Source organism: Carya illinoinensis, chromosome 5, assembly GCF_018687715.1.
Source record: "Carya illinoinensis cultivar Pawnee chromosome 5, C.illinoinensisPawnee_v1, whole genome shotgun sequence".
Taxonomy (NCBI): domain Eukaryota; kingdom Viridiplantae; phylum Streptophyta; class Magnoliopsida; order Fagales; family Juglandaceae; genus Carya; species Carya illinoinensis.
This window is the reverse complement of record NC_056756.1, coordinates 6,801,193-6,818,468: the sequence shown is the minus strand read 5'-3', so window position 1 is coordinate 6,818,468 and position 17,276 is coordinate 6,801,193. Positions and strand designations below refer to the sequence as shown.

The window sequence follows — 17,276 nt, the reverse complement described above, 5'->3', positions numbered from 1 at the left end:
CTGAAGACACCTCAAGACATCCAAGAAGATTGTGCTATCAGAGGTGGCGCCGAAGCTGGGAGAGGAACGCGGTGGAGTCACTGGAAATGCGAAGTTTCCAGTAAAGTCAGGGAGTGGAGGTCGTGTGAGGCTTTTGAAGAGGTTCCCCAGAAGGGTTCTGGCGATTTTGTCTAATCTGCCTTTGGCTATTGGAGAAATGTCAACCCTCGCTGGCCTGATGGCCCTGGGTATGTTTTGCCTAATTCATCCAATTTATTATTTATCTTTTTTTAATCCATCCCTTTTTCTGGGAATTGGGGACGATCGGGTATATAAGTACAGGGCCGTGGTTCTAAGAAAAATGCCTTCATTTCTTTCGAGTTTTGTCCATATAAATTGCTTATTGCGTGAATATTGGCATTTTAAACTTGGTACGCCAAAAGCAATGCCTTTTCGTACAATTCTTGTTTCTATCCAATGCTTCTACAGGTACTGTCATTGATCAAGGCGAAGCTCCAGACTTCTGCTTTCAAAAGTACCCTGAAGGCAATCCGTTATTGGGATTCTTCACTTGGAGATGGGTTCTCACTCTTGGGTTTGACCACATGTACACGTCCCCCAGTTCTCTTGGAACGTTGGTTCTCCTGGGTGCATCACTCATGCACTTACACAACACAGACCCCCCTGGTCCAGATTGCAAGAAGGTCGTTTGAATCACCCTCATATTTGTATCCTCTCTTTCTAGGAATGAATGGGAGAAAATTTTCAATATCAAAACTTTTTTCAATATCAAAACTTGATTGAAATGTGTAGATGGAGTTTTTAGACTCTGTTGAGGCTATTCGTAAGCAAGAATATTCGGACATTCTGCACAGAGCATCAGTAAAGATATATGCTATTCTGATGGGATCTGGATACGGGTAATACCATCTTATGTTGCTTGCTCTGTTTTCTTACTCTCGTTCACTTTTCCTTTAACTTAATTGGTGTAAGTTGTTGTATTCCGTACAATCATCCACGGTGTATGTACATTGACACAAAATTTCATGCATGTTCTTTTGGGTAGACGTTCATTTTACTAGGAGAAGTAAAATTCTGGGAATACCTTATATTAACAATACCCTGAATGCAATCCAATTTGCGGTTGCCGTAGGTTTTCTTGAAAGGACTTGACTTGCCTGTCGATTTGCCCCAATTGGAGTACACTTAGCAATGCTACTGATAACGGCTGGTGGAACTCCTAGTGCTACTGGGAGCTTCAGAGGTTCAGTCACAGTTCCACAGGGGCTGAATTTTTTTGTTGGAGATGTACTAGGCCCGAGTGGGTTTCTCTGTACTCCAATTGAAGCTTTCAATACCGAGGTTCATGTCAACAGATTCTGCATAGACTACTACGACAGTGGAGAGGTAAATATTGATTTTTTTTTACATCAGTTATAATCCATCAAGACGAAAATAGCTTTTCGTAAGCTTTAATGGTTCTGTGTCTAAATCTTATATTTTATCAAAGGCTTCCTGGAAATATTTTTCCTTTTTCATTCGCCACAGATTTCAGACCAGAATCCATGGGTTAGTGGGTGTTCATAACTCTATCGTGATGAAGCCCTATAGGCTATAGCATTCTAATTGATTATGTTCCTTCGGTAATCTTTTAGTGATGAAGCCTCCTCATGGAATGATTTCTTTTCTCTGGCTTTGTAGGTGTCCCAGTTTCACACTGATCACTGTTTGACATTGATGGGAAGGAGGTAATGAGGAAAACCATTAGCGTGAATGATCCTTTAAGGTATGATGGGATTACTGTACAGTTTTTTTATATACTTTCTTTCTTTCTTTTCTTTTGGTATTCTTTCTCTGTACTTCGCTCTGCCTTATTACTTGTTCAATATCATAAGAAAAAAAGGGACGATGGGATTACCATATACCAGACAGATTGGAGTTTTTCAGCACTCCAAATACTTGAGGATGATGAAGGACCTTTAAATCTGGCTATGGCACCTCTAAAAATCAATGGAGACAAGAAGCTTTTTGAGACCTTACCAGTAGACTTTGAGTCTCCTAATGTGAAAGGAATGTGTATTTCTCAATGACTGGATATGCTGATTCTTTTAGGGATGAGGGAATGCACGTATTTTGTAGGCAGAGCCATGCGTTTTTCCCTGTGTTTTCTCACTAATCTAATTTCTTTTTGCCTCTTTCGCTGGAAACTCAGATCAATGCTTGCTCGTGATCTATAGTCAATTATCCTATACGATCAGGAAAGGGCAATTTGTGGGAGTTAGACGGCCTAGCTCCAAGCTCCAAATTGACATGGATGGCACAAGAATTATTATCGCAGATGCAATACGCAGCAGTGGCCTCGACTTGAAGGTGACAACTCAAATTGACTAATTTCATAAGCAATATGAATTGTTCTTGACTGCTTATTTTTGTTTGTGTTGGAACTAAGCATGGTTTCATCTCAGACTGACCCCAGAGTGCCACTTGTTTATGTTGGATTTGGTGCTTTAATGCTCACAACTTGCATCAGCTATCTATCTCATTCACAGGGATCATTTCTGTGTAATTGATAGAGATTCGCTATGTTTGTTTCAAGGATTGCAACGAATGCTTTAATTTTGATACAGGTTCTTAAAAACTGTTATGTGCTATTTATATTTTGACACCCGTTACAATGATGATGAACTTTACGTCAAAAAACACCATTCCCTGCATCATAACTAATCTAATCTAAGGGTACAAAGATGTTAACGCTAAAATTTTCATTTTTCAATTCTATTTTTGGTTCAATATAGCTTTGTTGAAAACACGATTCCAGTTTGTTCATACTCTCTTCATATTTTCTGTAGTATGAAAAACGAACCGAGGCTGAATTTCCAGAAGAGATGAATCGCTTGCTTGATCGGGTTCCATAAATAGTTGTATTATCTCATTCCAAGGAACCTGACAGAATTAGTGGCTAGCTTATGAGGCATTGGAATGGAAAGAACGTGCACTTGAAGTGAGGATATTGGATCGCTATTTTGAACTTTTGAGTCAAGGCCAAGAAGTTGCTCAAATGCTATCTGAATGTCTAGCATAGGAAATAAGAGAAGCACTCCATCCCAAGTTGGTTCAATTAAACTTTGGTTCAGCCATTGAAGTTGTCCTTCTAAAGATATAGGTGCAGCCGTACATGCATTTTTCGGCCAGGGCAAGTTTCCAAGCCACAAGAACTTGTGCCTGTCTTTATCTGCCGAAAAATGAAAAGAAGGGAAAAAGACAGGAGAATGAAAGAGTTTTGTTGCAGTCTCTGCAACGAAATTTATGTAATGCAGGACCTATGTTTGTAATACAGGGAATTAAACACGATATGGCCCTATTTTTTATGCATATAATATATATATATATATGTATGGGGGACTATTTTTAAACAGGAAACTTATGTAAAGCAGCATCTATGTTTAAAGGAGCAATTCCATTGATGCCCATCCTTTTGCATCATGTCTGTAAAGAGTCATCTTGAAGACAGAACAGAATTATGTACAACATTCTCCAACTGTAGGCCGTTGCATAGGGGCACTAAGTATAGAACAACTATTGATAAAAGTCTGAACATTCCAGCCCTAATGTTTAAGCTAGAGTACATTGAGGCTGTAAAACCTGTATAAATCCCTCAATTCTCTTGCAGTGTTACACTGATACTCTCTAGCTGATGCATACATCTAGACCAACCTAAATTACACCAGTTGCAAGGCTTCTTCACGTTTCATGTCAAACACCTTGATAAGAACATCCTCAACAACCTGGTTAAAATCCAAAAGGAGACAGTTTATATTACTTCTATACCCAATGGCATTCAAAATCCAGCACGGTAATGGAAGTTGACCTAGTTCAAAAATGGCTTTCCAGGATTAAAACAACTTTTGCCTCCAAGAAAATTACCTTATCTGGAGTTGAGGCACCAGATGTTACACCAAGTGTTATGGGACCCTTCGGTAGCCAGTTTTCTTGTTCAACCAACTCGCCATGCTATCAGAAATTCACAGTAAAACAATTCAAAGACAGGTACTTAAATGAAAATGAAATCAGAGGAAAAGCAGACAAGAAAAAACTTGGAAATCGAAAACCAGTTGAAAAAATGGAACTCTATGCTTCCGTGCTTACATTGAGCTTATAAGCTATTTTATTTCCGGGACCTATTCTCTGTTCACTGTCAATCCAATATGAGGGGATTCCACGGGCCTCTGCAATCTCTTGTAGGTGTGAAGTATTGCTTGAGTTCCACCCACCAACCACCAACATAAGATCTATCTTTTCGTCCACCAGCTTATACATTGCATCTTGACGCTCCTGCAAATGAAACAAACTACTAAATTAGCTGCCTAAAAGATCACAAAGCCTCAAAGCAACTTTGCTTTGGCTGCTCTGCAAGTTGGCCACACGTGAGCAGTTGAGTAGTCAGGTGGTGTGCTGCTAATGGGGGTTATAAGAAATATCTTTTCTTCCTATAATATGAAGTCAGCTAACAAGGACGATAGAGAGAAGATGAAGATTATGTAAGGAAAGACCTCATACTCTATTCAGCAGAATATAGACATATATTTTAATTTCCTGGAAAACTACATATAAAAATATATATATATATATTTCCTAAAGAACTAACCAAGTAAAACCATAGGATTAGGGAAAAGAAAATTACTTGAGTAGCATCACAAATGGTATTGAAGCTTATGAAGTGCTCATTAACGTTTTCCACTCCATACTTGCGCATCATTGTCCTTTCTACTAACTTCCCTGTGAAATTGTAAGTTTTTTTTGGGAGATAAGTGGAAATTTTGGACAAATATTACAAGTAGCAGCTTCTTGAGAAAATAAGAATTGAATTAGCAAAACTACAAAACTAACCAATCTCTTCTGTTTCTCCCTTAAGCATTGTTGTCTGATTTGCAATGCCAACTTTTACCAAGTCCTTATCTGGATCAAAGCCCTTTGAGACTGCATTTTTAAATTTCTGCAGGCAAGACAATGATTAATCACTAAAAATCTGCATTATGCCAAAAATACAAGAAATTAAAGCTCAAATAGCAAAAAGATCTGTACTTGTAGAAATTCCTCTTTGGTTGAGCTCGATCCATTAAGTTCACCCCCAAGAACGTAGTCACATACATACATTGCCTGCATTCTCAAAGTCCATATGAAAAAAATATATTCCTTGTACAAAAGTGCCAAAAGTAAGAAGCTGTTAGCTGCATCTAGGATATACCTCTGCCATGTTCTTGACAATAATATACTTCCCAGCAAAAGATGCAGTTGCTACAGTTTCCTCATGAGCATATTTTCCATGAATGATTGAGGTGTAATCTCCTTTCTTATGCTTCTCAACAGTATTCCATACCTTCACACAAATTTATAGAGATATAACTTGAATTATTAAAAAAGATAAAGAATTTAAGAAGAAAATATGCACCGATGAAACAAGAGGCTAATATCTGCAAAAGATACCTTAGACACCCATGGACAAGTTGTATCCACAATTTGTACATTTTTGTCACTCAAAGTCAACATCTCTTCCACTGCAGCTCCAAAAGCAGGCAAAATGACAACATCACCTTTGTCAACAACATCAAACTGCTTCTCACCTTCCTCAATGGGAATATTCTGCACCTCCATCTCCTCTAACCGCTGCAATAAATATAAAGACCACATTAGTGAAGGTTATGAGAAACAAATATAGAATTGATACATATAAAAGGATGAGGAACTTCTCGACCAAACTAAAAAAAACCAACCAGGTGCACAATTACACGAGAAAAAACGATAAAGCACAAATCAAAAAGTAAGAGAGATTAGGCTTGCAGCTGGTGGTTTCCAGGCATCAATGTGATTTTTTAAAAGTACTTTTAGACAAGGACTCTTGTGCCAAAAACTCATTTGGTACATAATATGAAAGCCCATGACTGATGTAATTGGTCATATACGAAACAACCCTTTTTCTAAGAAGAATTAAATCATAATTTCTACTCCTATCTTCGCCAGAATCCAACACCAGAAAACACTCAAAGCAACATGAAACAAATTTAGCAAGTTCCTTTAAATTCAAATGACCTTGAAGATTGGTTATAAAGTTTAGTGACCTTATTAACAGTTGGGTTGTGAATAATCTCATTAGTAATCCAAATCCTCTCATCTGGAAACTGTTTCCTCGCTTCATACGCAATTTGGACAGCCCGCTCAACGCCCCAGCAAAAACCGTAAGATTCCGCCAGCTTCACGGTAACATTTCCCCATTTATACTCATTTCCATTTTCCTTCAAAGTCTTTATGATGTCACCTGAAATTTTCAATACAGAATTAGCACACAAACGACAACCCCAATCAAAGCACCAAAACGTAAGAAAATAATGTACAGCCACATTTCTCATTGGAAGGAATTGATAAATGGACTATAACAAGGGTAAATTTCCGAAAAGCTCATGGTAATGTTAGCTCGAGTTGGTAGGTATTAAATTTAGAATAAGTTCGAGCCAATAGTGATTTTCATATATAATTGTAACCTGGACCTTATATGAACTACGCTCCGGTTGATGTAAATTCGCTATAATGATAATCTTAAAATCATTTTGCATAATTATCCGGAAAAAAAAATTTGCAAAAATTCAAACGCATAATAAGCCCTTCCGAGCGATTTAATTAAAAAACTCACTGGTGTACTCGCGGTTCATGAGGTCCAGTGTCTCCTCCTTGCGACCGAAGCCTTTCCGATTATAATTCTCACTCCTCGTCAAGTTCTTCCTGAAGACCTTCGCATCGAAATCAGAGTCGACCGCCACCGAAGACGAAGGAGATGAAGAATCGCCGGCACATCGGACGGAAAGAGGCTTCCGGAAACGGAGAGATCCGGCTCCTGAGAGGCTCTCGGGAAAGAAGAGGTCCGTAGGAGTAGGAATTCGGCAGAGTTGGAGAGAGATCGCCATGGCACGTAAAGAGAGAGAGAGAGAGAGAGTGGCGCACGATAACGAGTGATTGCTGAGACCAGAGTACTGCTGGCTTTATCCGTAGGCAGCCACCCACCTCGTTTTCCTTGTTTTATTTTTGTTTGTTTTGTTGTTTTCTGAAGTGATTCGCGAATCACATTGTTGGCCTCAAATTTTGTCCTTAATTTCCTTCTTAAAAATTACTTAAACGTGTGGCTTTGCTTTCTTTCTTTCTTTCTAGACTCGTCAAATAAAATAGGACCATAGATTTCCCTTCTTCTTTTTTTCATTCAAAATTATATGGTAATATCAAATACATTTAGACATAAATCTCAGCATATTTAATATTTATCACATATAATTTTTAAATATAACAATTTCTGTACAAATACTTATTTCCTATGTTTATTATTAGATCCAGATCTATATTCTAAAAATCGGACGAATAATTGGATTTTTTTCCTTTTGTAGCGCTATAAATCTATATATCTGGATTGTAACCATAACCGGATTTAATTTGGATTTATTAATACTTTACAAAAAATTGTTTAAACTTTAAAATATATTTTTATAGCATTTAAAAAAAAAAGAAATTATGATTTCATGTTTAAATTACCAAGGTTTTTAAAAAAAATAATTTTAATACTTTTTAAAAGTTTTTTTTAAATAAAATAAGTAACAATGTAAAATAAATAATATTATTGTTATATCACAATATAAAATATTAATTTACAAAATAAATTATTATTAATTATCAATTTTATCCACTTCTTTCTTGTGGAAGCCGTTAACGCCATCCTCTCCCATCACTCCGACCGTTTGAGGATTCAATTCTTCTACATGCAAGCGCGCCGCGGAGCGGATCGCGCACGAATGGTGACGTGGCAGTGAAAAAAAAAAAAAAGGCAAAAGGAGGGAAATGTTTAGAAAGCACGAAACGTGCTTCGGAAGCTAGCTTCAGCTCCATTCAGTGTTCGCTGCGACGAGGATTGCGACCGGCCTCCTCTGCGACCGGTTCCTCTCCGACAGGCTCTTCGTCGGTGAGTTCCATTGATCTCCTCCATCATTTTCACTCCGGCGACCAACTCAGCTTTTCATTCTGTATTTTCATCTCCCAGTTTCTGTATTTTCATCTCATTAGTCTCTGTTTTGCTATATTTTCTGTCATTACAGTACATTTTGGTCTCAGCAACTGAATCCCAGGCAGCATTCCGATTTCAAATGTAAACCATCGTCTTCTCGAAAAGTACAAGCTTCCAAATTTTTAGTTTTCGTGATATTTTTTAGAACAAGCAGGTAACCTTGATGTTTTTTTTTTTCTGTTGCATAACAAGATGGTGTTTTATTTTACATGAGAAAGTGTTAGTTATTTTCGAAAGAGAAACAAAAATTTCCCATAATTTTTCTGCAAAATAGTTGAAATATATGATATGTGAGTGTTGGGCACCGAAAAAAATGAAGAACAAATAGGTTTAGGTAGAAGGTACATGCATATGCATTTCTAATATTAGAAATTGTAGTTAAAGCCTGGAAATAATTGCAGTTCAGAGAACATGGTGAAAAGCAGCTGCCTTAGTTACCCATGCAATCATTTAAAAACTATTAGTGAAATGGTAGCTTAAACAGAGTAGTGTTGCTATGATGTAGGAAAAAGGGTCTGAGATCTGGCCATATGGTTAGTTTGTTTCATTAATTATCTAACAACCGTGTGTAATTATAAGTAGTTATATTTTCTGGTGATTTTAATGTGGGTACGAATAATAGTCTCACAACTGTGCAATGTGAGACTGAGAGACTAGCTATGAAAAGTGCATGGACCTCTTTTAGCCGTGGGATATAATACTGTTTGTATGTTTATGGAATGGCTCACACATTTTATACATCTCATAATGCATACGGCTGATGACTTCTCTTGTTTCATGAAATCCAATTTTTCTCATTAACGTTATGATATTGAAGAGTACTTCTTTAAAAGTTTCAGGTTAGATACATACCAAATTAGGGTTAAGTCAATGCATCTCATACTATTCTCAAGGCTATAGCCAAAATACATTCTATTCTAACTACTGCAAAATAGCTGAAGAATGTAAATGCTGCAAGTTGCTTGATCATTGGCTAGATTTTCTCAGTCTAATTATACATCAACTTCATTAGTTTTTTACCCATGTGAGTTTTCAATTGCCAGTTTCTTTTTTTGTTTACACAAAAGTTGCACATTATATTTATGCGAAATATAATGATTTCGCATTTTTAAACCTTTAAAAATTTTATAATTTTTGAATATATATGATTATTATTATTAATAAGAGAGTAGCATTTGAAAGGGCAGGAGCATTTTATAAATTTTGTATAAGACTAATTTTAATGTTCATCAATATTCTTTAGATGGAGAAAGGGAAGGAGCATGCATCTTCTAGTACACCTCCTACCGCAGAGCATCCAACAAATCCATTAACCCAGGTAATAATTTTGGAACGTTAAAATTCAGTTCTTGGGCTTATCATGAGTGGTCTTGTTCCGTAGTTGGCACAAGACCATTGTATTCACTTCGATGAATGCCTCCTGGAGGAAATACTATTATGCAATATGTTCACTTGATCTTTGTTTCATAATCATTTTAGTTTTCAATGTTTAGGCGATAGAGAGCCAATTGTTTCCCGATTTGTCAAACTATATGCATGGTTGTAATCCACCAATTCCACATGCATGGTTACCGCCATTTGTAGCGCTTCCAGATTTGAACCCAATGACTTGGACAAGTCAGGTAAAAAATTCGTTTGTTAGATAGCCAGCTTATTTTTATAGACAGAGTGTATAAAATTTATTCCATTTTGTGGGTGTAAACTGCAGGCAAATCCGCTACCTCCAATTCAGTCATCAGATAACCCTCCGATTGGAGAAGACTCTACAAGTTCAAGTTCAAGCCATGCCGTTGAACTTGAAAAACATAATCTAGACTCTACGGGAAATAGTATGCCTACGTCCTCGTATAATGATCATGTTGAATTGAAACAGGCCGATCAATTTGGGACTGGGGCAGAAAATATTGTCCATACTGAGGGTGCCGAAATCGTTGAGGAGCTGAAATTGGGAATGGTGTTTGAATCTGAAGAGGAGTTACTTTGTTACTATAAAAGATATGGGCAACAAAGCGGCTTTCCCATAATGACACAACGGAGTCATAGGTTTGAGGATGGGAGTGTTAGATATGTGACATTGGGCTGTGCTCGGGGTGGCAAGGCAAGGAACCGTACGTCAAATGTCGCTAGACCACGTCCGACATGTAAGACAGACTGTAAGGCAAGGATAAATGCCTTATTCAAGAAAGGGGTGTTGAAGTTGTCGAGTGTTAACAATTCTCATAATCACGGTCTAAGTCCACAGAAGTCGAGGTTCTTTCGCTGCAACAGAGAAGTCAGCGAGTCTGTGAAGAGGGTGTTAGATATAAATGATCAGGCTGGGATTAGAATGAACAAGAGTTTCGCCTCTCTTGTGCAAGAAGCGGGTGGCTTTGAAAACTTGCCTTTCAATGAAAAAGACTGTCGTAACTATATCGACAAGGCACGTCACCTTCGACTTGGGAAAGGGGGAGCTGGAGCCCTCCGTGAGTACTTTGCCCGGATGCAATACAAGAATGACGGGTTTTTTTCACTAATGGATATGGATGATGGCGGGCGGTTGAGGAATGTATTTTGGGCGGATGCACGAAGTAGGGCATCGTACAAATATTTTGGTGATGTCGTCACATTCGACACGACATACTTGACAAACAGATATGGGATGCCGTTTGCACCGTTTGTTGGTGTAAACCATCATGGCCAGTCAATTTTGTTGGGGGCAGCATTAATTTCTAGCGAGGATACAGAAACGTTTACATGGTTGTTTCATACTTGGTTGAACTGTATGGATGGTGAAGCTCCCAAGGTGATTATCACAGATCAAGATAGAGCCATGAAAAATGCAATAAGTCTCGTATTTCCAAATACCCGGCACAGATTTTGCTTATGGCACATATTAAAAAAATTGCCCGAGAAGCTAGGTTCACATGGTGCATACAAAACAGGGTTGAAAACTCAGTTGCTAAATTGTGTATATGACTCTCACACAATACAGGAGTTTGAGAAATCTTGGGAGGAGTTAATTACGAAGTACAACTTGCAGGATAATGTATGGTTGAAGAGTTTGTACGATGAACGTACGTATTGGGCACCGGTGTTCATGAAAGACGTTTTCTGGGCTGGAATGAGTACAACCCAACGAAACGAGAGCATGAATGCTTTTTTTGATGGGTATGTTCATGCGAGGACAAACTTAAAAGAGTTTGTCGATCAGTTCGATAATGCCTTGAGGAAGAAGATTGAGAATGAAAGTGCTGCAGACTTCCACTCATTCAATGTCACAATTCCCGTTGTATCTCCCTCGCCACTTGAGAAGATTTTCCAAGACATATACACTTGCAATAAATTTAGAGAAGTTCAAAAAGAGGTAATAGGGATGCTTGCAACTCTTCCAACTCTTGACCGCAAGGATGGGGTAATTGCCACTTACCATGTCGAAGATGAAATGAATGTTGACGATTTCATCAAAGAGGTTACCCACACAGTCTACTTTAATCAGACCGAATGTGAAGTGCAGTGTTCATGTGCCTTGTTTGAGATGAGAAGGATTTTGTGTAGACATGTCTTGGGCATTATGAGAGTTAACAAAGTCCGTACAGTTCCAGATAAGTACATACTAGATCGATGGAGGAAAGACATAACAAGAACATACACTCTTATTAGAAGTAGTTATGACATCGTTGATCAGAGGCCTGAAGTGAGGAGATATTCACGTATCATCAAGAAATGCTACGAAGTAGCCACAAATGCAGCATCATTTGATGAGCACACTGAGGATATCCTAGCTAATTTAGATGCATTGAACAATAGCTACCGCACGAAGAAGCCACCTCCAATTCAGGTTGTAATTCATACACCCGATGAGTTGACAGTTGCGAGTTCAACCAAAGTGCTTAGTCCCCATGTAGTGCGAGGAAAAGGCAGACCGCCATCTCTTAGGAAAAAATCAATGATTGAGAGAGTGAAACCCGCGACGAAGAAGGCTAGTCATAAAGCTAAACGTAAACAGGTTCATTGAGTAGTCCATGCATAATGAGTTTCAGCTTCTATTACTTCAAACGGAGGTTTTGCTAAAATACATATTTCTTATCATACACTCAACTTATTGTGGTTTTTTTTTTTTTGTACCTCGTAGCCGCATGGACTAGAAGGCGAAGTTGTTCGAACGTGTAGAAATTTATTTGGCCAAACAGATGTTCCCATTGAACAAAATGTCCCAGTTCAGGTAATGTATGTTGAATATTGGTATCTTTTTGAAAAAATCAGATGGACTAATTCAACTCTTAATTTTCAGTTTGGTGTTATATATATTATTTTTAAAAAAATAATATCTAACAAGTTTAGATTTCTTGTTAGCCGCCTCAAAACACGATAGAAGTGTTGGACTTTAGAGCCACTGAGTTCGGTGTTGCCGTTCAGTTGACTCAAGAAAGTGTAAATATTCTTCTTTAACTTGTGAATATTGTGTAGATGAGGGATATTGTAATGATATGTTGCTTATTTAGAGTTATAACTAATATATTATAACTCACAGATGCAATTTGGGACGGATGGAACTCAGCCGTCGAGCTTGCCTGAGACACAACCGTGGGAATAAGTCAGTTGATGGGGTTTGTATCTCGAATGCCCCTGAAATATTTTTCAGGGCAATATTTTTTCCAATCGTTGTGCATAAATCTTTCCAAATCTGGTTTTTTCATAATATGTTTGTCTATCATTGCACTCATTGACAAAATCTGGGTTTTGTATGAACATACTTGTCCCTCCACTGCAGGGATGGTCTGATTCCAGTTAAAGTAGCTAATTTTGGTAGATTACCTGCAGTTTTTAACAAAAGTGGCCGAGTATTGCTTCAACAAGATTTCAGGTTGGATCAGTTCGTCTGACAATATTTGTACAAAAGTAGCCGAGTAAGGTGATGGACATATTTGGACAGTTGGTGTTTTGGTGCTTTCTTAATGGGTGGACAGTTGCAACAGATTGCTCTGATTTTTTGATGGGTGGAAAGTTGCAATGTGAATATTATTTTTTGATGGGTGGACATAGGTGTAATGTAAAGGAATCAGATGTGCTCCTGATAGGAGATGATGTGGATATTTGTATATTGGTTGGATAGTAGATGGATGGTGTAAATCTATTTTTTGATGCAATACACGTGATTGGGAAAACTTTGTATATGGCTTGACTTGATATTTATTTATTTATTTTTGAATATTATATGTTAACTTGTGAAGAGGGTGCACAGGTTTTACTTGCCACGTTATAATGTTCTGGGCAACATAGGAGGTAATTGGTGCAATGTGGTTAAAAGTTGTTCCGTAAGTGATCACACATGAATGGTGAGAGTTCACGTACAAAATTTATGAAGCGTTTTTTCAGCTTTGACCAATTCCTACTATGTGGTGGCACTTAACAAGATAGGCTGTATGGATGTTGAATAATGAGCATATATCAGATTCTTAGTGGAAAATAGACTATCGGGAAAGAATGTGTAAAAAAATTCGGCATCATAAGGCTGTATGAATGAATTTGGAAGATTTGAGCACCTGAACAAGTAGTCAATAGAGAGGAGTTTCCATCTTCACAACACTATCATACATTCTGAAGACAAACTATCTTCATACATTCCAAATACAAGACATACAGTCCTTTCCCAAAACATGCCTTCATACATTCCAAATAGACTTCAGCTCAAACATTCCAAACACACAATCATTCCAAAGACATTCCAAATACAAGACATACATTCCAAATACACAATCCAGCCCTTTCCCAAAACATGCCAAATACATTCCAAATAGACTTCAGCTCAAACATTCCAAACACACAATCATTCCAAAGACATTCCAAATACAAGACATACATTCCAAATACACAATCCAGCCTTATCCCAAAACATGCCAAATACATTCCAAATAGCATCATCTTCATACATTCCAAATACACAATCAGCACTTTCCTTCATACATGCCAAATACATTCCAAATAGGCTATCTTCCTAAAACTGAAAACCACAAGTTAGATGCAGTTTTATCCAGAAGCTCCCAACGTGTTCCACAATTCAGACTATGGATTTGTTCAAAAAATATTATACACATTTCCATAACTACTAGTCTAAAGCAGAAACACAAGTGTTCAGTTTTATACACAGGTTACAACGATCAGTGGGTATTCACTGCGAAAGTGAGAAGTACAAATAAAGTAATATAAAAATTATACACCACAGTTTTATATTTGTGCATTGAGGCTGGACTCCCAAGTCACTCTTGACAATTTCCCCATCTATTTTTCGAACCTCTTCCAAGACTTTTCGAACCTCTACCATCCAACTTCGAACCTCTTCCTCTCTTCTTCGAACATCTTCCTCTCTTCTTTGAACCTCTTCCTCTCTTCTTCGAACCTCTTTGGCTATTTGTTGAGCCTCTACTTGTGCAAGGTGAAGCTCTTCCTCCTTTCTTAACATCTCAATTTTTAATTTAACAAGTTCTTTTTCCCTTTCATGGCAGCTATCGCTATCTGCCCATTTGAAATAGTTGCAGTGTGGTAACCCCTGTATAAACAAATAAACGAAAGGCCTTACATAATTTTCCAAAATTATGGCTGCAGCCCAAATATTGAAAGTCAAAAGATGAATAATACAATTTACCTGAGAATTGTACTTGGAACACCCAAAGAATGATCGACCTGGATTTCTTGGCGTATTCGATGTTCTAAGTGAAGCAGGTGACCCACAAGTGCACATTGGGTTGTTTGACAAAGTATGAGTAACAAGTGAAGAAGAAGAATCTTCACTCGATACCTTTTCTCCAGACAACATTTTCAATTGTCTTCCGAAATAGGTAATGGAGTTTACTGTTGCTAAGAAAAAAAAGTGTTTAAAATTTGAACTTCATGCTCGGGTTTAGAGGTATTTTTTAAGAGAAGAGAGGTGGACCAACTTAGTTACTGTTAAGGGAGTGTTATGTGGAAAACAGAGAAATTATGAACTTAAACCAAGTTGACACAATGGTGATAACATTAATTGCAGAATGAAAGTTAATGAAAGTTGGTAATGCCCCATCACTAAAAATACATGACATGGACGTCTATGCAAGGGTGTCAGGGCAATAAGAGCCTTATTGCCATGAACAAAGACAGAAACTAGATGAATAATTATCCATAAATAATAGATCTTGCCCAATCAATGAACAAAAGTGCACAAGATAAAACTGCACAAGACAATCAAGCTAAATGTTTATGTAGTTAAAAATTAGATATCAAAGCCTAATATATTATATTTTAGAATTTATAATGGGGCACATCATCTAACTGTAATATGAAAGCATGCTTATTTATTGGTAAGATCTTCAAATTTGTTAGACATATATGTTTATGCAGTGTAAATTAAATTATAAAAGCAGCACAAAATACTTTATAATAATAAAAATTAGGCCACATCAGCTAACTGTTCTAGAAAGGGGCTAGCTAGCAGTTACCTAGCTACTTTTTAAAATAAAAAGTTAAGAGTAATCACTTACATGATCTACAACTATGAGTTTTCTAGCTCAAAAGATCAAATTCTATGAGTTTTCTAGCTGATCAAATTATATTATAATATGAGTGGACAAACAATTATTCTAGGACCAATTAATTCCACAAATTCCACGGGTTAGGTTAGTGATTTCACTCTTCAGATGGGGGGAGGGGTTAGGGTTAATGTTTTTTTAACTTCAGATGGGAGGAGGGGTTAGGGTTAGTGATTTATAAACTTCAGATGTTGAAGGGGGGGGGGGGGGTTAGGGTTAGGGTTAGTGATTTACAAACTTCAGATTTTGGGGGGGGGGGGTGGTTAGGGTTAGTGATTTACAAACTTTAGATGGGGGGGTTCATTATTAGGGTTAGTGATTTTCAAACTTCAGATGGGCTTGTTAGGGTTAGGCTTGTTAGATTTTGATGGTTTCATATTAGGAGACCTTCGTTACTTAGGTCTTGAACAAAATAATCTAAGCACACAAACTGGTTTAACAAAAGATATTCTCAACAAAAATTAAACAACGTAACATGCTTGAAGATAAACTCTATTTTTACAAATAAAAAAAATTCTAATTTTCGAAGCTATTCTCTTCCACTTTCTCGGCAGCCAAACAAGACATCAAAACCCTGTGCTTTCTGGGTGTCAACATTAAAATAACTATACAAAACTCAATCTTCGTACAGAAACCAAGACCATTAAATTTCTCACAGAAACCCTAAAAACAAACTGTCCGTACAGAAACCAAGACTATTAATTTCCGAACAAAAACCCTAAAAAAAATCTTCTTACAGATTAGGGGCTTCTAGTTTATTCATCATCTAAAAAAATAGATCTAATAACCAAAAGCACGACTGAGAGAGAGACAAACCTGTTTGGCTCGATTTAGGGTTTCCAAACTCCTCGGATCTACGCCGTGGAGTTCAGGAACAACATCCATAATAATGAAAACAAAAACCCCCAATATATCATAGATAATAGATCAAATAGCCAAAAACAGTTCCAGAGAGAGAGAGAGAGAGAGAGAGAGAGAGAGAGAGAGAGAGAGAGAGAGGCCTTACAATCTCGATTTAGGGTTTTTTCTCAAACTCTATAAATCTACACCGCGGCTTCCACGTTCTTCAATTTCGAAAATGAAGAATAATAGAGATTGATAGAGGAGAAACCCTAAATCCAAAGTCACGGGGGGAGGGGAAAGCTTAACGGGGGGAGGGTTGTTGAAAGAGGGAAACGAAATAGTGAAGGGGACGGAAGAGGGAAACGAAATAATAAGGCACGAGACATTTCTCTTTCCACTTAACACAAAACGCACCGTTTAATTTAAGTGATGACGTCAGAATTGGTGCGCGATTCGTTCCCCCCGCGCCTGCAAGTAGAGTTTTCCATCAGAGAATAGATGGCCAGAGGCTTGATTAGGATGGTGTCTACAGTTTATTTATTTATTTTTTTTTTGGCCATAGATGCGATAAATTGAAATTAAAGTTAAAAATTAAATAAAATATTATTATAATATATTATTTTTATATTGATATTTAAAAAAATTTGAATTGTTTATTTTATTTTATACAAAAATTTAAAAAAATTATAATAATTAAGATGAGATGATACAAGAGTTTTCTGAAAACGAAAGAGTTGTCGAGTTTGACTGCTGTTATTATTTCCATGTCAAGACACTCCCAGGTATCTTTGTTTAATTGAGATCATACGGAGTGA

At 37.3% G+C, this 17,276-nt stretch overlaps 3 protein-coding genes, 1 long non-coding RNA gene and 1 pseudogene across 4 annotated transcripts; 3 read left to right on the top strand and 2 right to left on the bottom strand.

The window, feature by feature from the left end:
- Positions 1 to 4: 4 nt before the first annotated feature.
- On the top strand, positions 5 to 3,459 carry LOC122309693 (annotated as a pseudogene).
- Positions 3,418 to 16,620, bottom strand: LOC122309689 (4-hydroxy-3-methylbut-2-enyl diphosphate reductase, chloroplastic). The gene is made up of 11 exons (XM_043123264.1): positions 16,604 to 16,620; positions 6,665 to 6,964; positions 6,096 to 6,292; positions 5,464 to 5,643; positions 5,225 to 5,356; positions 5,062 to 5,136; positions 4,867 to 4,972; positions 4,661 to 4,755; positions 4,126 to 4,311; positions 3,904 to 3,990; positions 3,418 to 3,764 (listed from the first exon to the last, which is right to left on the bottom strand). Exons 2-11 carry the CDS (start codon positions 6,933 to 6,935, stop codon positions 3,699 to 3,701), a joined length of 1,395 nt encoding a protein of 464 aa, XP_042979198.1. The 5' UTR covers positions 6,936 to 6,964; positions 16,604 to 16,620; the 3' UTR covers positions 3,418 to 3,698.
- LOC122310027 (protein FAR1-RELATED SEQUENCE 5-like) lies at positions 9,682 to 11,901 on the top strand. Its single transcript, XM_043123915.1, has 5 exons — positions 9,682 to 9,699; positions 9,786 to 10,907; positions 11,049 to 11,119; positions 11,240 to 11,766; positions 11,864 to 11,901. Exons 1-5 carry the CDS (start codon positions 9,682 to 9,684, stop codon positions 11,899 to 11,901), a joined length of 1,776 nt encoding a protein of 591 aa, XP_042979849.1.
- LOC122309695 lies at positions 12,452 to 12,981 on the top strand. The gene is made up of 3 exons (XR_006242503.1): positions 12,452 to 12,487; positions 12,588 to 12,663; positions 12,828 to 12,981. It is a non-coding gene; the product is annotated as an uncharacterized LOC122309695 (long non-coding RNA).
- LOC122309692 (golgin subfamily A member 6-like protein 6) lies at positions 13,942 to 15,011 on the bottom strand. Its single transcript, XM_043123269.1, has 2 exons — positions 14,700 to 15,011; positions 13,942 to 14,603 (listed from the first exon to the last, which is right to left on the bottom strand). Exons 1-2 carry the CDS (start codon positions 14,868 to 14,870, stop codon positions 14,226 to 14,228), a joined length of 549 nt encoding a protein of 182 aa, XP_042979203.1. The 5' UTR covers positions 14,871 to 15,011; the 3' UTR covers positions 13,942 to 14,225.
- Positions 16,621 to 17,276: the final 656 nt, after the last annotated feature.

Coding starts and splice junctions, on each gene's coding strand:
- LOC122309689 (XM_043123264.1), bottom strand. CDS start 6,935: ATGGCGATCTCTCTCCAACTCTGCCGAATTCCTACTCCTACGGACCTC. Junction 5,357..5,463: donor CTTGTCCATGGGTGTCTAAG/GTATCTTTTGCA, acceptor ATTTGTGTGAAG/GTATGGAATACTGTTGAGAA. Junction 4,756..4,866: donor GGGAGAAACAGAAGAGATTG/GTTAGTTTTGTA, acceptor ACAATTTCACAG/GGAAGTTAGTAGAAAGGACA.
- LOC122310027 (XM_043123915.1), top strand. Junction 10,908..11,048: donor TGAAAAATGCAATAAGTCTC/GTATTTCCAAAT, acceptor CACACAATACAG/GAGTTTGAGAAATCTTGGGA. Junction 11,120..11,239: donor AATGTATGGTTGAAGAGTTT/GTACGATGAACG, acceptor TGTTCATGCGAG/GACAAACTTAAAAGAGTTTG.
- LOC122309692 (XM_043123269.1), bottom strand. CDS start 14,870: ATGTTGTCTGGAGAAAAGGTATCGAGTGAAGATTCTTCTTCTTCACTT. Junction 14,604..14,699: donor GTTCCAAGTACAATTCTCAG/GTAAATTGTATT, acceptor TTGTTTATACAG/GGGTTACCACACTGCAACTA.